This window comes from Phocoena sinus, chromosome 15, assembly GCF_008692025.1.
Source record: "Phocoena sinus isolate mPhoSin1 chromosome 15, mPhoSin1.pri, whole genome shotgun sequence".
Taxonomy (NCBI): Eukaryota; Metazoa; Chordata; class Mammalia; order Artiodactyla; family Phocoenidae; genus Phocoena; species Phocoena sinus.
The window spans coordinates 23,452,104-23,471,192 of NC_045777.1; the positions used below are offsets into that span (position 1 = coordinate 23,452,104).

At 47.5% G+C, this 19,089-nt stretch overlaps 3 protein-coding genes across 6 annotated transcripts in view; 1 reads left to right on the plus strand and 2 right to left on the minus strand.

Moving 5' to 3' along the window:
* The window catches only part of CNBD2 (cyclic nucleotide binding domain containing 2), a 79,938-nt gene extending 79,324 nt beyond the window's left edge, over window positions 1–614 (minus strand). For both annotated transcript variants that reach the window (XM_032605161.1, XM_032605160.1), the window contains exon 1: window positions 384–614. In XM_032605161.1, coding sequence (XP_032461052.1) covers window positions 384–581 — 198 coding nt within the window. In that variant the 5' untranslated portion in view covers window positions 582–614. The remainder of the gene's footprint in view (window positions 1–383) is intronic.
* On the plus strand, window positions 303–1,706 carry SCAND1 (SCAN domain containing 1). Its single transcript, XM_032605163.1, has one exon. It carries the CDS (start codon window positions 916–918, stop codon window positions 1,453–1,455), a length of 540 nt encoding a protein of 179 aa, XP_032461054.1. The 5' UTR covers window positions 303–915; the 3' UTR covers window positions 1,456–1,706.
* A 1,666-nt stretch (window positions 1,707–3,372) lies between these two features.
* The window catches only part of PHF20 (PHD finger protein 20), a 135,659-nt gene continuing 119,942 nt past the window's right edge, over window positions 3,373–19,089 (minus strand). For all 3 annotated transcript variants that reach the window (XM_032604835.1, XM_032604833.1, XM_032604834.1), the window contains 4 exons: window positions 17,736–17,931; window positions 12,640–13,045; window positions 10,715–10,898; window positions 3,373–5,906 (listed from right to left, as the gene is read on the minus strand). In XM_032604835.1, the coding sequence (XP_032460726.1) occupies window positions 5,764–5,906; window positions 10,715–10,898; window positions 12,640–13,045; window positions 17,736–17,931 (929 nt within the window). In that variant the 3' untranslated portion in view covers window positions 3,373–5,763. The remainder of the gene's footprint in view (window positions 5,907–10,714; window positions 10,899–12,639; window positions 13,046–17,735; window positions 17,932–19,089) is intronic.

The following is a 19,089-nucleotide window of genomic DNA, read 5'->3' on the forward strand; positions in this document are numbered from 1 at the left end:
TATTTAGGAATCCTGAAATTAAAAGCAAAACCCACAGAGCCACCTGTCCCTTGGTTTCAGAGGCCACGCCAAAAAAACAAAATCGTAATGGCAAAAAGTTCTTGAGCATTTACTTTGTGCCATAAAAAGGGCAACTTTTACTACGTGTGTTGCAGATCTTACACACGTTATCTTGTGTCATCCTCGCCACAAGGCGGGTGTACTGTCCTCCTCTTTTGAGCGAGCTAGAGAGAACTTTCCCGAGTTGGGCCCTCCTCCAGCAACCCGACCGCCGTCCCGCTCCCGCCACCCGCCGGGCGCCAGCCCCCGGGAGCCATTGGTTCGCCATCATCCTAATCAGGGTCAAGTAAGGAGGCGCGCACGCAGGGGCAGACGCAGGTCACCTGCGAGCCGAAGCGATCTAGGCGGATAGGGACCCTTCTGGGCCCCTTCTCCTTAGGCTTGGGCTTGCGCTCGGGCTTGGGCTTGAACGGCGGCTCCGACTCCTCCTCCGACCCCTCCTCCGGCTCCTCCTCCGACTCTTTGACTTCTCCTCCTCCTCGAACTGGTGCTCGTAGGCGCCACCAGCCGGAGCCAGCCATTCCACGCTTCGACTGGTCGGCGGGCCGCCGGTAGCCACAGCCTCCGGCCGGGACTCAGGAACGCGAGGGGGCGCCGCTTCCGGGAGCCCGGACTCAGCTTCCGGACGCTCGCGCGCCGAGCTCACCATAGAGAAGCCAGCCTGGACGCCTACTTCCGGCCGTCCCAGGCGCTTTGCTGGCGCTGGTAGGCTTGGGGCCCCCACCGCCCCTCTTCCTCAGGGTCGCGCGGGCTCCGCCCTTTAACGGAAACGTCTCCCTCTTCACCCTGCCCCCTAGCAGACGCAGTGCTGCGCCCACAGCTGCCGGACAAAGAGTGACGTCCAGAGTTGGAGTCATGGCGGCAAGTGAGCCGAGCTTGGCAGTAACCGAGAGCCTCGCGCCGCTGTCGGGGAAAGAGGAAGGGGCCGACTTGAGCTCAGGCCCGGAGCGTAATTCTACGGGCTTCTCCTCGACTCCTGAGACCCCACCGCCTGCCCCCGAATCGTCCAGCCTCAACGCCGCGGTCCCCGAAGCGAATCCTACGTTTCCCGCGGCGGCCGCCGCCGCCCTGGAGCTGCCCCTCGGGCCCGCACCCCTGGCCTCCGCGCCGTTTGCCGAAGCCGCTCCGCGTTCCCCCCCAGGCCCTGGCGGCTCCCGGCCCGGCCCGGAGACGTTCCGCCAGCGATTCCGGCAGTTCCGCTACCAGGACGCTGCAGGCCCTCGGGAGGCGTTCCGACAGCTGCGGGAGCTCTCCCGCCAGTGGCTGCGGCCCGACATCCGTACGAAGGAGCAGATCGTGGAGATGCTGGTGCAGGAGCAGCTGCTCGCCATCCTGCCTGAGGCAGCGCGGGCCCGGCGGCTTCGCCGCCGCACGGACGTGCGCATCACCGGCTGAGCGGCAGAGCTGCGGGCGGCCCGGCCCGGGCGCTCTCTGGACTAGAGCCATGATCAGATCCGAGGCCCTGAGCCTGGCTCCCCATTACGCGTTAATGAAAAATGAGTTTTGGCAGTTCCTGCAGTCTCGTGTGTCCTTTTCGTTCGTCCTTTACCGTGCTTATTTTCCCGAGCCTATTTCCAACCTCCTTTCTGGCTGGTAGCGAAACCAAGTTGGGAGTCCATGAGAATAAAGCCTTTGTTTCTCATTCACGTGGCCATCGTTGGCTTTTGTGGGATCATTATGTGTTGGTTAGACCTGGGCCGCCACATCTGGGAAAAGTTTTTCCTGCGCATTCCCCAGCGTCGCACTTGGGTTTCCTTTGTTTTGTGGAGTCTATGTAATGAGGGCTCCAGCAGCCTGTGTTCTATCGTCGCCCCTACCTCTCACTAGCTAGAATTTGAGCTTGTTTTCCTACCTAAGAGAACAGATGACAGTGTTCTGTTGTCTTGTAGATGGCGGCGGGTAGTGCCGGCAAATAGCTGGCTCTACTAGGTGCTTATTTAACTGGCTACTGCTATACCAATGCTGCCACCAGCTTGCTCCATCAGCCTGCCCTTTGGGCACAGGCTTCCCCAAAGGCCCAAGTTATAGGGCTATTTTAGTAAGTGTTTAGTGCCGGTGTTTACAGAGATAGGCTAGTTGTAATTTGTGAGCTCTGGCTTAACTTTCTCACCAAATTTTAAGGCTCTTGAAAGATTTAAGGAGCATATCTGGTGTGAACTAATGGATTGCTACTCAGTTTAATGTCTCTCCAACTGCCTCCCTTAACTTTTTTAATAAGCATAATTGTTTAGGAAGGGAAGAAGCAATGTGGCAAGAATAGGGAAGCTCTGCAGTATAACCTTAGAGCCTACTCCATTCCTTGAGTCTTACGCACACCCAGGAAGGAGCTGATTGGGGTTCATAGGCCGTTTGGCTTGCCCTCGGAAGGGTCCTAATTGCAGTGGGTGCCATCTTTTAATATAAGGAAGGCCAGACCTATTTTCCCTGCACTGCTTTCAACAATCAAAAATTGAATAGTCCTGCAGCTCACATCACAAAGCATGAGCCAGACTGGGCTAGAGGGTGGTGTGGGGCATTTTACTTTTGAATATTAAAGACACTTAAATGAATTCAAAAGTACTTTGCATATTTCCTTGGGATTTTGGATTTAAGCCTGCATCTGCCTCCCTGCAGAAGATACGTCTACTAAGAATGTAAAAGCAGACTTCCTTTAAAAAGTAATGTTTATAGAAAATTAATGCACATTAAAAACAGGGTAGATGGTACTTCCCTGGTGGTGCAGTGGTTAATGAGAATCTGCCTGCCAACTCAGGAGAGACAGTTTCAAGCCCTGGTCCTGGAAGATCCCACATGCCACGGAGCAACTAAGCCCGTGTGCCACAGCTACTGAGCCTGCACTCTGGAGCCCGCGAGCCACAACTACTGAGCCTGTGCCACAACTACTGAAGCCTGCATGCCTAGAGCCCATGCTCCGCAACAAGAGAAGCCACTGCAATGAGAAGCCCGTGCACCGCAACAAAGAGGAGCCCCCGCTCACCACAACTAGAGAAAGCCTGCAAACAGCAACAAAGACCCAATGCAGCTAAAAATAAATATAAAAAGAAAAATAAATTTATATTAAAAAAATAGGGTAGGGCTTCCCTGGTGGTGCAGTGGCTGAGAGTCTGCCTGCTGATGCAGGGGACACGGGTTCATGCCCTGGTCCGGGAAGATCCCACATGCTGCGGAGCAGCTGGGCCCATGAGCCATGGCCGCTGAGCCTGTGCATCCGGAGCCTGTGCTCCGCAACGGGAGAGGCTGCAACAGTGAGACGCCTGCATACCACAAAAAAAAAAAAAAAAGGGTAGATAACTATAACAAATGACTGAAACGTAGCAACAAAAACCTGTTTTATTTTTTCCAAATACAGATACAGAAGTTTGCATGTTTTGCAAATATTGCTTCAAAGCAACATTTCTATATACAGCGCCTTCTGTTCTAACAGCGCGTAAACATAGATATGTATCCACAGTGCAATGTTGGCTCATCAAGGGTCCACCTTGCATACACTCATCACTTAAACAAAATGATTAGTCAAACCAGAACTGTTTTTGTCAAGGCAATTTTTTTAATAGGTGGATAGTTTTTCTCAAAAGAAAACTTAGGTAGTGTACATATTTCTAAATGGTAACAGTAATATTTGCAAATAACAGTTTCCAGTGCTCCAGCCTGGGGTTAATTCAACTTGACCCAGGAATTGGGGATGGAGCCCCTCAACATGGCTTTAAATTAGGGAAGCACACTGGGGTTATCAGAACTTGGAGTCACCCCCTGCTTCCCTAAGGACAAAGATCACAATGAGTGAAATGGGATTATTTCCTTTACGAAAAGCATACAGTAAACTCAATAATGGCCACTTGGCAAAATTAGGGTAACTCAGTTTCTTCTTTCTTCTTGAAAAAGACATGAGATTGACTCCCTTAAAGTTACAGCTTCCCCAGAAGTTATGCTCAAATGTGTTTTCAGGAAAGAAAAATCAGTAATCTAATAAGTCACCATACCTCAGTTGTGGCTACAGAAAATCATCCTGTTTCTTCCCCTTTCAGACAAGCTTCACACAGTTCTTATAATGTGGCCGTCTGATAAATTATGCAAAACACAGATGCCATGCATACTCCTTGAGCGTTTCTTCCCACATCAGAAACACCAACATTAGCAATGGGAAACAACCTCTTACAGAGGAATTGTGTCAGCTTTATTACAGATGTCATAGCCACATGTATTCCCTCTGATGGATGAGCTACAGCAGGTCAACTTGTCCTAAATTCATTTTATATCAAATGGTGAGTTAAATTACTAGACAAAGCATACCTTGAAACAGATCTTGGTACAGAGGGCTTTGTGACCGCAATGACCTGTACCTTAAAGCCTAACCATCCCAAAGGTCACCAGAGATACTGTCATTGCTATTGAGATATTGGCTACTTCACGTTTACATAGTAAATATTTGCAGCATATAACATTACAGATTCATAAACCCATAATTAACTTGTGAGTGTTAATGGATAGATGTGCTTTGATTTTTGCCTTTAGTGATAGGAAAACTAAATGGTAAAATGGGTCATTCCTCAAAGCATGGAACATTTTCTTTAACTTTGCCTAGTAAGGAAAAAGAAAACAATTACACGTGGAACCGTAACCTGGAAGAGTAACAAATATTGTCTCAGAAGGTACAAACTGTACCTGGACCTTAAGCAGCATAATCACCTTGATCTCACAAAATTATATGAACAGGAAATTTAAAGTGTTGAAGTATATTAAAACAATTCTGAAAATGCCAACTACTGAACATATACCCTTCGGGGAAGGAGAAAAGCGGCAGCAGATGTAGAATCTGGTTTGTTTACAACAATACAAAGTAAGGTAATTCCCCAAACCACATTCTTTGTAACAAATCTTTACAGTGAGAGTTCAAATTTGGGGGAACCATTTTTTGGACATTAAATAGAACTGGTAAGCTGTCAAGAAGTGGGTAGAAAATGCTGTCCTTTGGGTTCCAGACCCTGCCTGCTTCAGTTTGGAATTCCTCCTAGATTCTTATTACAGTGAGATTCTAGTTCTTCCACAGGCTGTATGGGTTCTGCTAGAAAAGACACAACCCAGCCAATTCTGGGGTGAAAGCATACAAAACTTGTCCCCGGTACCATGAAGTCATGCAAGAGAGGTGGTGAGAAAGTGAAGAGCTCTAAGAAGACAGGGCGGCCAAGGCCTCTGCTCCTTCCCAACCTCCACAGAACGGTGAAGTCACGACCTTCCCACGAAGCTGGAAAAACGAAAATGATGCCTGCTGCCTAAATTCATGCCAGGCAGAAAACCAGAAGGCTTGGCATGTGCCCCAACCTGACAGAAAAGTCAATTAAATAAGCTGCAAGTTGAATTTACAACTGTTTCCGACTAAACTTTTTTGGCTCTCATTCCATTTATCATCAGTGGCACGATTTCAAGTGAAGTTTGTGCAAAAAGACTCACTCTCCATTCAACAATGTGCACAGAAGAAGGGAATCCCAAGAGTCTATTTGCTACCTTCTTGGTAGGCTTCGAGATCAGAGTGCCCTCCCTTCCAGCAGCCAAAACGGCCTCTTTGTCCATCACACCCCTGCCCAGATCCCTGAAGTCAGTCGGTGTCACGTGCATTCGGCATGCTAGGTTTATTTATTTAAATATGTGAAGCTCCTCCTGCAGGTGCCCCAGGATTGTGCCCCCATTAGTGTGGGGTGCCCAGTTTCATGTTGAGCAGCAGAGTGCGATCTGTTGCACCTTGCCCAGGTCCGTCAGCAGCTGCTTGATGCAATGCTTGAGCTGCGGAAGCCTGGCCAGAGGCTCTGGGGGCTCCAGCTCCCCAGTGTAGTCCAGCCAGCTCTCCAACACTGTAGGCAGAAGAGAGAGGACCCGGTGAGTTCTCAACACTTGATCTGCAAGAATGTCAGCAAGAATTTCAGCACTTTATCCCACCTAACCACTCATGGGGGGTGGGGAGGGAGGTCCATTTCAGGCAACACTGCCTCATCACCCTCTCTGCAAAGTATTACTCCTAGGACAAAGCTCAAATGCTGTAGAGCAGTGCAGTCCAACAGAACTTTCTGCAATGACGGAAATGGGCTATGTCTGTGTTGTCTAATATAGCCACTAGCCATATGTAGCTACTGAGTACTTAAAACGTGGCTAGTGCAACTGAGGAACTGAATTTAAATTTTATTCCATTTTAATTAATTTAAATAGCCACACATAGCTAGTGACTACTGCATTCGTGCAGCTCTATAGTCTAGCCGGCTTGGAAGGACCCACCTTTTTCAGTGTTACCGCCCCATCTTTATAAGGCTTTCCCATGTTGAAAATCAGACAGCCTGGCGTTTTAGCCTTCTGTTAAGAAAAATTAGAATCTAAAGGGACTTGAAATGGTCTATTTTTGTCTCCATAAATTCTGATCTGCTTCATATTGATTCCTATCATCAGTAGCACAGAACACTCTGATTTTATTTTCTAAGTACTTAATGCAAAATGTCCAGATACTAACAAACTTGACTACAATTAGTTCAATATCTAAAAAGCTGTCTTGCTTCTGAGAGCAGAAATTTCTCTATAGAAAGATATTTGTTCTTCCCCAAGCCACTCCCTCAAGCTCTGGCATTTGGGGAGGGGCCATTCCGGAGCCCCGCACCTCTGACAAGAGCCAGCCCCTCCAGGTAGACACTGTGCTTACCCCGGCCTGCCCGTAGCCTTTCTAGTCTGTGCACCAACCTCTACTGAGCACCATCTGGACCCTGGAGCCAGAGTGCAGAAAGAGGAAGACCATGCAGTGCCTGTTCCTCGAGCAGCCTGCAGCCTCATGCGCAATCCTCTGCCCTCCTCAGACGCGCCCTCCATCTTCCTTCCCACCTTTCTAAATCCTCTGTTCCCTGCAAGTTACTTCTCAGGGAAGCCTTCCCCAACTCTACAATCTGAATCCGGTCCCTGTGTCACAGGTGATATGCTATCACTTGCTCTCCTTTGGAGCACTTATCCTGGTTTGTAATTAAACGTAACGGGATGATTTAATTAATATCTGTCTCTAACATAAGATCAAGCTCCATGAGAGCAGAGGCAGAGTCTGCCTTACTCACCATTACATCCCTAACACTCAACTATGCCTGGTACATAGTAGGCTCTTGACAGAGGCAGTGAGAGAACGCAGGAACAGTCCAGCGATATGCCCCACTGAACGCTCGGGCTCCTCAGAGTTCACCTTCCTCCATCAGATTTCTTGTTGGTACTGGGGGGTTCCAAGCAGGAGGAGACTTCCCTCCTCCTGATCCCAACAAGTACAAGGACTTGAAAATAAGAAATACAAAACTGACTTCTCAGACGGAACTTGAAAACCAAGAGTAAAGGATCAAAGTTAAATGACAGTGACCAGTGACCTCCTGAGCAAGAAAAACTCCATAGTGACCAGTTTCAATACAACAGTCTTATTAAAAAAAAAGAAAAAGGAGTCCACAGACTAGAGAGAGACAGGAACTGCTCAGCTAAAGAGCACAAGAGTAAATGGAGGGGGGACTTCCCCGGTGGTCCAGTGGTTAAGACTCCACGCTCCCAATGCAGGGGACCCAGGTTTGATCCCTGATCAGGGAACTAGATCCCACATGCCGCAACTAAAGATCCCACATGCAGCAACGAAGATCCCAAAGACCTGGCATGCATGCATAAATAAATCTTTTTTTAAAAATAAGAGTAAATGGAGAAAAGACTCAAAGTTAATGCCGTAAGAGCCCATCTGGGTGAGTCTAAGGCAGTCAAGGCTGGCTGGGTTGATTCCAAGAGAAAATGTCAGTCAGTCTGTCCTGGGCAAGATGATCCTACAATTGCTGAGAGGCCCCTCTTAAAGCTACTGGAACTACCTCAGATCTGGTTTGGGCTCACCCAAGAAGTCCCCCGACACCATGGTGACCCAGCAGGCACGCACAGGGAGAAAAGCATCAGTCAGTGTGCAGACTAGAAGAGTCTAGGCCACTCATAGTGTCTGAACTTGGTTAAGAGGAGTGTTTGGAGCCCCTAAGGTAGAAGTCTTCTCTCTAGCAGGAATGAAGAAGACCAGACCCTGAACTGTGGGAGCCAACAGCACCTCCTCTGGACCCCAGCATCCAACAAGCCAGGCTTCTCTCCACACCAGGTGCTGGACCATCACCCCAAGTTTCTCTTTTAAGGAAGCTCAACAGCTTCTCAACAGTATCATGATTCCAAGAAAGGCAGCAGGTTATAAAGGTAAAGTTTCATTTCAAATACACACCCCCAGACCATCTAGATAGAGGCCAATGCTCACTAAGGTAACATTTAAAAAAAATTTTTTTTCTAATGCTAAAAGATTCAGTATTTTCATGGTCATTAGTATCTTTTATCTTTTAGTCTTATAAGACTGTTCACACAACTAAGTTAGTTATTAAATAATGGTTAATACTGAAACAATGACATTTTTAAAGTCAATACAATAGCTTATCAGACTTTTGAAAAAGGAATATTGTATCTAACTTCCTATAAAAGCTCCGTTTATCTTGATGGTATTTAGATGAAATGAAGATAGTAGAAATAAAATGGGATTCTGATGAATCTTTATTAAATACAATGCAAACTCTGCTTACCTGAATAAAATCTTTAAACTTTATAATTGATTTTCATGCTTCCAGTACCTCTCAGAGCCTGGAATATCAGAACAAGAACAGAGTATGTGGCCCCAGATAAGCGGGACACAAGAGTCCTCTGGAAGGCCAGAGAAGGGAGCCCAGGCTTATCATCCTGGCCACACTGACCACTCAGTGAACTCAGGGCTGGAGCAGCCCAAGCTTGGGACTTCCCTGGTGGTCCAGTTAAAGAATCTGCCTTCCAATGCAGGGGACGTGGGTTTGATCCCTGGTGGGGGAACTAAGATCCCACATGCCTTGGGGCAACTAAGCCCACGCGCCTCAACTAGAGAGCCCACGTGCCACAAACTACAGAGCCCACGCACTCTGGAGCCCGTGTGCCACAGCTAGAGAGAGAAAAGCCCGCGCGTCACAACAAAAGATCCCGCATGCCGCCATGAAGATCCCGTGTGCGGCAACTAAGACCCATCGCAGCCAAAAATAAAATGGAAGGAAGGGAGGGAGGAAGGAAGGAAGAAAGAAAGAAGGCTCTGACTTCTCCCCTAGGGGCAGGTTCCTTTGGCAACAACAGAACCTTTGCCCTGTTTCCATGGCAGGGACCCAGAGCCAATTCTACCGCCACTGTCTGAAACTCTATAATTTTCAGTCTGGCATTCGATCCTCTTTCAGCTTTCTAATAGCAGGGTTTTTCACAGACCTGGCATCAGCTACAGTTCTAAGGAGCCCAAGGAAACCTTTCAGGAGTGAAAGAGAGACAGAAACACTCTGCCTTCCAGAAATGCCCTCACAATGGACCCGGGACTGGCCTCCCATTCCCGGTTCCGCAGGTTTGCCTCCGGGGCAAGAAAGAAAGCACGAGGGCGTGTTAGGCTCTCGCCCTCACACTGTCCTCCAACAGGGCCAACCCTTTCCCAGTCGAGCCAGTCCTGTTATGATCCACCCTCAGTCACCCCCTCTGTAGCACAAAACATCACTCTCTTCAAGGCTCCACTTCAGTGCCAGGAGCTCCAGGAAGCCTTCCTGTTATCACTTCCCCTCACAGCAGCTCTCCTCCCCTGGCTCGGCCTCAGCCGTACCTGTGACCCTCGCTTACGTAACACATGGCATTTTTCTTCTGAGTTATTTCATCCCCAATTACAGTAATAACAGCCTGGCTGTACTCAGAATCCTCAAACAGAACATTTATTTCTTAATCAGTCTCCTTTCTAAGGATGAAAACAAATAATTAGGAAATAAGAGAATAAGACAACAAACAATCAAGAAGGAAGTTTGTCTTCAAAAAGAAAACTGACAACATCCTGGGGATCAAGAGTTCAGTCCTCCAAGCCAATCTGTTACCACTAACATCTGGGACAAATACCCAGGGGCTACATAAATGACTTAGTCAAGTTCTTAAATCTCTACTGATAAAGAGGAGAAGGCTTCATATTAGATTTTAAGAAAGGCTGAAATAAAAGGTGTTTTCAGGGCTTCCCTGGTGGCGCAGTGGATGAGGGTCCACCTGCCGATGCAGGGGACACGGGTTCGTGCCCCGGTCCGGGAGGATCCCACATGCCGCGGAGCGGCTGGGCCCGTGAGCCATGGCCGCTGAGCCTGTGCGGCCGGAGCCTGTGCTCCGCAATGGGAGAGGCCACAACAGTGAGAGGCCCGCATACCGCAAAAAAAAAAAAAAAAAAAAGTGTTTTCAGATCAATCCTCAGACATCCTAAAAGCTCAAATAGGTCAAAGTTTCAATTCCCCACAGAACTGGCTTAGTAAAGATCTGCTCAGATCACACATTACCCGCAGGCAGAGTCCAGCTGCTCTTCTGCACACTCTCCTTGGCAGAAGGGACTGGGAAAGTGAGGCAGGACCCCTGACATCGCATAAACCTTAGAAGTGCCCGATCAATACTAAAAGTAAGGCTCTGCCATCTTGAGGGGAGAATGAAGGTGGTGAGACTGACAGAGAGGAGGCAAGAACACAGCTGTGCCTGGAGAGCAGATCAGGCGGTTCAGAAAGCAGCTCATCCCGGTGGGCCCACAGTGGCTGCCAAGTGCAGGGAGCCAAGGAGGGAGCCCTACCGTCCAGCTCCTTCTCAATGGAGTCCATCCTATGCGTGACTTCATCCTGAAGAGACTCCACATGCGTCAGCAGGTTAAACTGCCACTGGTGCTGGGAGCTCAGCAGCCCCTCTCCGCCTCTGTCCAGCAGCTTCTGAGCGGGGGCTTCCTCAGGTAGGACCTTTCTGGAGACATATTCCCTCACCTGGCGATGCAACAACATTGAAGTTACTGCATGGAGACAGCTCCCAGCCCCTCTTCCAAACAGCCAGTGTCCACAGCCATTTGAAAACCCAGTTGCAGTTTGAATATCCCAACTCTCTACCTCCCTGCCCCGTTCCTCCCCTCCTGGGCACTGGGCAGAAGTGTGCCTGCTGTACCAATAACAACCACCTCAGGGCAGCACAGACCTCTGGCTCAGAGGATCCCACAGCTGCTTCCCAAAGAATGGCCCAATGCCCTAGGCCTTAAGTAGGCCTCACAGAAGGGCTTCCAGAAACCTGAGATCAGAATACAGCAAGGCAAGTGTAGACAAGGGTTAGTATGTGGATGTCAGACAAACTAGCTTTAAATCCTAGCTCCATATCTCGCTGAACGCGTGTATCTGGATGAGTTACTTCACCTCTCTGGGCCTCTGTTCCCTCATGGGAAAGAAGGAAGTAGTAAATCCTACTTTAAAGGTTCATGAGGATGAAATAGGATAATGTTTATAAAACACAGTGCCGGCCTATGGTCAGCCTGCTATCAATGAAAGAGATTTTTAACCCCAGCTGCCTTGTTTAGGCCCAGTATTTCCTGATTTTTTCATGATGTGCCAGACACCTCTAGGCAATCTGCCCAGTCTGCATGACCATAAACCTTTTCTGGGGTTTGTGATCGCAACCTTTCATTCACTCATTTGAAATGAAATAGGTTCTACTTAACATTTATTTAGGGGTGACTATGTGCAAAGCCATGTTCTGAGAGCTTTTCACAGATATGCTGCACAGTAACTGCGAGGGCACTGCCACTGGCTCCACTCGACAGGGGGTAAGGAGACATGTCTGAGGAGGTGAAGCGACCTGCTCAGAATCACACAGCAAGTGGCTGAGCCCAGACTTGAAACTGGGTCTGTCTCCAAAGACTATGTCCTCACCAGCCTCATCCAGCACTGTTTAGACCCTGGCAAGGATACAGGCTGAATGAGGTATAATGCCCACCCTTGAGGGGCTTGTAACCTAGGATGCTCCCCCTCGGCACGATGCAGCAATGGACTTATGCTGGTGATACCATCCCACAAAATGAAGTCTGTGAAGGTAAGTATGACAAGGGTGGAGAAGCTCTCAAATCACACAAATCCTCACTGATAACTGAGGACAGGGCAGAATGAGACCAGTGAACACTGACAAGAGAACACAGGGGACTCCAGAAGAGAATGACTTGAATAACAAGAAAATGAGAGTATCTCTTGGGAAAACTGATGAAACCAGCAAATATTTTGACAAAATGGACTGTTCCTATGTCAGGGCTGCAAAGTGAAAAGTAAAGCCAGCATAGAATTGTACTGAAAACCTTATGCCTAACAAAACACTGACTCATTCTTTGCTCGTGGGAAGGATTAGCACCCACGGGCAACTATAAATTGCATTGAAGAAAAAAACCTCACTTTCCTAACTTACTTCCATTTATCAAGCTCCAGTCAACCCTTTTCCCCTGCTACCTCCCACCTCTCCACACCCCGCCCCCGACTCTGCCACTTTGTGGACATTTTTGGGGTTTAAGTGGGCTCCCTTGACTTTGTACTCATTTTAACAGACCAAAAAACATCTATGATAAGCAAATTTATATACAATTTTACAGTAAATACAACTCTATATAAACATCTTCCACAGAACACTTAGCCCTAGGAGGAGAAGGTGCAAGCACTCAAACACCGAAACAAGAACCAGCACAAGCGAGCCCCATACCTTTGGGGAGCTGGGTTTGGGGTCATTGTCCCCTCTGTTCCTGTCTTGTTCTAGAGGCCAGCCCAGGCGCGGAGAGAGGGAATCGTCACCATTCTCGTGGAGGGGGTTGACTGCATCGTCAAGGGCAGAGCGCCGGGTCTCCACCACCAGCTTCTGTTCCACAGCAGGGTAGTAGGTGCGGGGCTTCTGGTAGCAGTGCTCGCTGGTGATATATGACTCCTCCACAGACCGGGGCAAGGGCAGGGGCAGAGGCTTCTCCACCGCCCCGTTCAAAGTTCTATAGCTTGGGGCTTCCTCCCTGCTCTTGGCTTCAGCGACATGGATGTGTCTGGAATGCGGTCTCCCCTCCGCCAGATGCTGTTTCCAAGGCTGACACCACAGCTGCAGATCAGGGTGTTCCCGGCTTCTGTTGGGAGGGCAAACACAGAGAGGGCTTTGGAGTACCTGGGACCACTGCAGGGGCTTTCCAGTAGAGGGGAAGACCTCCCACCTGGGCCAACTGGTACAAGCCACTATTTGCCACACAAGAGGGAATGTAAATCAGCAGCCTCTGAGGAGACCACTTCCAGGCAAGCTCCTGCTGTGTCACTCACAGTGAGTGGGACTGGACTTGGGAGTCAGAAGGCCTGACCGCATTTCAGCTCAGCTGCTGATTAGCAGTGCAGCTGGGCCGAGTCGCTCAGCCAGCCTCATTCCCGTTTCCTCCTCTGCAAATCTGGCTAACCATCTACCTGTCTGCCAGCAACCACTGAGTCTGCTATAGATGAAGTGAATTAATTTGAATGGAAGTACAGTACTTTGTTGGCAGTAAAGTGCTCTTCAAATGTGACTTACTAAAAATAACCTTAACTTATTAATAAACAGCCATGATAATCCTGGCATGCAACGGTACTCAATTACACAAATCCAGTGGTGACCCGGGAGGGAGGTGGTAACCAGAAGTCATCTAGGCATAGGCCATTAATAACAAAATCTTCTGTTCATACCATTCCAAAGAGGAAAATCTGTTATTAAAGAACAAGGATTCTGCTCCCTTTTTGGGCCACAGACACTTCTGAGAATCTGAAAGCTCTTGCTACATGTATACGTGTACATAAGACTGTGTATGACTTCAAGTTTCCCACAATCATTCACTGTCTGACGTTTGACCCAACAGAAGGTCTTTAATTTACTGGATCATAATCAATTGTAAAAAAGGAAAAACAGAACAGAAAATACCAGAACGCACCATTCTAAGTAAGAGTAGGTGTTTTGTGAAATGTTGGTTTCAGTTTTGTACATGTGAGTGATATAAAATGTATTTCTTACTCTGGGATATATATTTAAGTTTAAAAGCCACGACTCTAGATAAACTTTACCTTTTTAACTCTTGTTTACCACCCAGAACTTCCATTATAACCTTGGATCATTAAATGAAATGAAAGAAAGGAAAGGAGAAAAGGACAGAGGAAGAAAAACTGGGCTTCCCGAGTAAGGCCCACCAGCTACCGGCAGTTCCTAGCTGGCAGGGGTGTTTGCAAGCAAGTGGGAGGACGGACAGGTGCTACTCACATCTGGTTCACAGATGTGCAGAAATGTGTGGGAGCCTTTCCAACTGTCACAATGACTACTGATTGTCACATATGTGACCTCAGCATTCAGTTCACTGAATTCAGAGATGCTAAATATCCTGTAATGCTCGGTACAATTCCACACATACAGAGAATTATCTCATGGTATAATTGTAAACATTACCTTCACCAGTCCCAACTGAGAAACACTGAAACCAGATCAGCAGGAACTCAGCAGCAACTCCCACATACAGATATCCCCCACCCCACCCCCACACTTCCCTGAAGTCTTGCTGCAGAAATGGAATAGGCCATAAATAGGACAGCATGGAATGATCTTACAGAACCTAAAATTCTGCTTGCAAGGGGCTACAACTACCCTTTCTCGGCTCTCCCACCCTAACAATCCCCAATACCACCCCGATCCACTGGGGAAGGAGAGAAAACCACCAGCATCGAGGCAGCCTGGGTCCCTGGCCACTTCCAACAGGGTATCACAGCCTGTACCAGGAACCTAGGATCCCAGGCACACCTCTGAAATCATAATTGCACCAGAGGAAATGGAAGTCCTTGTTCACTTTCAGGTCTACTGTAGCCTGAAATCTGTTAACTTGGAGCATAGAGGCCACAGTATGGACCTGTTCTTGTACGAAAATCACAAAAGTCTTTTTTCCTTCCTCCTACAATTTTCACCCTCCCAGCTAAGATCTGAAGCCCCAGCTACTACACAAGGATGACCCTGGCCTTTCTTTGTAAGCCCTGTCAATCATGAAGAAGGTATGCATAGCCATGCATGTTACTTTTGAAATGACAACATTTGAAGTTATTCCCAGTTTTATTGTTTGCCTTTGAAAATGAATCCACCAGGCCACTTAGGAACAAAATTTCTGAGAATGAAGACCCAGAGCCTGTGATAGCAGAGACTATCCAGGTGTACAGAGACATACTGGGACCACCTTTCTGTCTCCCAGGCTCTTTTCTCCATATATAATGACTAACAAGATCTCCCTATACTCCCCCCTTGAACTTCTTGGAGAAGTCAGATTTAATTCCAGTACAAAGTCACTGCTATAAAGATGAAGGATCTAGGGGCTTCCCTGGTGGAGTAGTGGTTGAGAATCTGCCTGCCAATGCAGGGGACAGGGGTTCGATCCCTGGTCCGGGAAAATCCCACATGCCGCGGAGCAACTAAGCCTGTGTGCCACAACTACTGAGCCTGTGCTCTAGAGCCTGTGAGCCACAACTACTGAGCCCACGTGCCGCAACTACTGGAGCCCAGGTGCCACAACTTCTGAAGCCCACACGCCTAGAGCCCGTGCTCCACAATGAGAAGCCAACGCAATGAGAAGCCCGCGCACTGCAACGAAGGGTAGCCCCCGCTCGCTGCAACTAGAGAAAGCCTGTGCACACCAGCAAAGACCCAACACAGCCAAAAATAAATAAATAAAATAAATAAATTTATATTAAAAAATTAAAGATGAAGGATCTAAATGGGGATTCAGAACGAACAAGGTTCTGAAATATGGGGCAGGGCTGGAGCACTGGTATTTCAGTGAGAAGAAAGAGAGCACCATCTGACTGAATCCTCAAATGAAAAGAAACATAGCAACATTTCCAATCAGGAGCATCATCTGAGGTTTGCCCTCACCTTCCACCTGTCTCAGTCAATTTCTGGCATCTCGTTAAGAAGAAATTCACTTGGCTTATATGGAGGAAAATTTTCTGATTTTATAAAATGTGAGGGAATACCTAGTCTAAGACATCCAAAACAGGGTCACTTGATTTAGTTCACCTCAACAGATACCGTCACAGTAATGGCTAATTCCCCCAGTAACAATCCTTTCCTTCTCTTACACCCACCTCCACTCTCACTCCTGAGTTTGCTCAGCGCACATGGCCACCTGGCTACTAGCCTCCTGCAGTTAGGTGTGTCCATGAGACCACTTGCTCCCCCTCCTGGGGGTCAGAGCAGAGTGGAGGTACAGATGCATCTGCTTGGACCACGCAGATGAGATTAACCCTAATGGAATGCCAGAGCAGTAAGACAGAACGAACCCAAGTCCCCACGTCCATAGCTGGAATCTTGGAGAAAGGCCACCTACCTACCTGGCCTGGACCCCTGCCTACCTCTGGACCATGCCTTATGTGAGAAAGAAAATTCCATTTTGTTTAGCCTTTATTTTTTTGGTTTTGTTATAGCAGCTTGGTTTTTACCCAAATCAACATATACTCTTGCTGAATGTGCCCTGCTCAACCTCTCCTTGCCATGTCAATTTTACTTTGTTTCAATTTTACTTTGTTTACCAATCAAAAATGTTTAGGATGGTAGTTCCCTGGTGGCCTAGTGGTTAGGATTCCAGGCTTTCACTGCCACAGTCTGCAGTCCAGGTTCAATCCCTGGTTGGGGAACTGAGATCCCACAAGCCGCGAGGTGTGGCCAAAAAAGCCACGATGTTTAGGATGAATGGATAAACAAAATGTGGTATTACATATAATGGAATATTATTTAGCCTTAAAAAGGAAGGAAATTCTGATACAACTTACAACACAGACAAACCTTAAGGACATTATGCTAAGTGAAATGAGCCAGTCATAAAAAGACAAATACTGTAGAATCCCATTTATATGAAGTACCCGGAGCAGTCAAATTCAGAGAGACAGAAAGTAGAAGGGTGGCTGTCGGCGGCTGGGGGAGGGGAAACGGAGAGAAGTTGCTTAATGGGTACAGAGTTTGTTTTGCCCCACACAAGGAGTTCTGGAGATTGGGTGCAACAGAGTGAATGTACTTAACATTACTGAACTGTACACTTAAAAATGGTTAAGATAGCAAACTTTATATTATGTATATCTTACCACAGTTTAAAAAACAAAACCCAAAAACTCAGAACAGGAACTTTCCTGGTCGTCCAGTGGTTAAGAATATGCCTTCCAAAGCAGCAGGCGTGGGTTCAATCCCTGGTCTGGGAACTAAGATCCCACATGCCGCGGGGCAACTGAACCCATGCTCTGCAACTAGAGAAGCTCACAACAAAGACCCAGCGCAGCCAAAATAGAAAAAAACAACTCAGAACGGTACAAAAAAAAAAAAACGAACAATCTATAAATACACCATTTCTTTCTCTTTTTTTTTCTAAGGCATTTTATTTTATTTTATTTTTTGGCCGCACCATGTGGCACGTGGGATCTTAGTTCCCTGACCAGGGATTGAACCTGCACCCCCTGCATTAGAAGTGTGGTGTCTTAACCACTGGACCACCAGGGAAGTCCCCACACACTGTATCTTGATTACAGTAGTGTTTGTATATACATTTGCCAAAACTCAATGAACATTTAAAATGGGTGAACTTAATTATATGTAAATTATACCTCAATAGAGTTAATTTTTTTAAAAAAGGATGTTTATCATGTAACTGAGAATCTTAAATAAAAGTCTCAAACTTATCCATCTTATTGCCGATTTTGTGGCTTTCCAGTTTCTCATATTTATCCTGCCCTCTGCCCACGCCAAATCAGACTCATCCCCAAAGCTGCAGGTGCCACACTTACTGCAAGATGCTCATCTTGAGCTGCAGGCCATGCAGAACCTCGATCACTCTCTGCACATCGCCGAGAAGCTGGTGGGTGGCCACAATCTTCTTGGCATTCTGGTGGGAATAGTTCTCTTCTAAAAATGCCAGGCCATGCATATGTCCCCTGCTCAACCACTCCTTGTCATACCAGTACTTGAAGCCAGGTCTCTGACCTAAAGCAGTGACAATGAGAGAGTTAATCCTTGGTCTGAAGGAAACCCAGACCATTTCATCATCGCACAATTATCACACAAACTATTGGAAGGATGGACTGGTGTGTTTATTTTGTTCATTCATTCATCCAGTATACATTTACTTGGCACCTACTATATGCTGGGCTCTCTACTAGGTGTTGGGGATAAGGTAGTGAGAAAAGTATATAAATTTCCTGATCTCTGCGACTGGCCAGAGGTAGAGTGGGAACTTGGATATCTTGTTAAAGCTAAATCACATCATTCCCTCTCCCACTTAAAACCTTCGATGACTTCCTATCGTGCACAGAAGAAAACCCAAAGCCCTGAATGATCTAATGAGGCTGGCAGGCCTGGGCTCCTTCCTGCCCCCCTTGCCCCACCGTTTCCGGAACACATTCAAGCTCTTTCTGGTCTTAGGGTCTCTGCTCTAGCACCCCTACCCCTGTCTGGAGCACTATTCCCCAAGGCCTTTGCAGGACTGGCTCCTTACCACCTCCTCAGAGAGGCCGTTGGTTACCTCCCAAAGTACGAGAGCCTCTTCCGTGCTTCCTAGTCATTCCCGATCTGAGGGCTTTTGCCCCCTCAAAGCATTCATCCCTACCTAACATGTTCTTGTTTAGATGACTTATTTTGACATCTGTTGCTGGTCCAAACCCCACTAAAAGCCAGAAGAATAGGAATTGTTTTGTTCATGGTTATATCCTCAGTGTCTGGCAAAAGGCATCGTGAATGGATTTATCAAATGGAAAGAAGCCCCAAGTGCCCTTCCAACTGTCACCTACCGCCTAACTAAATGAATGGTCAGCCCCCCACTCCCTTCTCTGGACCTCCATTTCCCATCTGTAACAATGACAGATGAACCAAACAGCTTCAGCAGTCCTGTTCATTACAGGGATCCTCAGGAAGGACTGAAAACACAACCACACGTGACTTGGCACAGTGTTTCCTGCTGTAAAAGCCCAGGGAACAGCTTCCAATCAGACTGTTGTTCACCTCTCAATGGCTATAAAGACCGTAAAATAACCCAGGCAAACCCTATCAAGGTCCCTGCGCTCTTTCTGGCTTTTCTAAGACACATGGTGGGGATGCACCTCCACTCTGTTAACAACACCTCTAAGTAACCTTTAAAGAATAGAT

Excerpts from the sequence above, each read along its gene's own strand:
- SCAND1 (XM_032605163.1), top strand. The coding sequence starts at position 916 with ATGGCGGCAAGTGAGCCGAGCTTGGCAGTAACCGAGAGCCTCGCGCCG.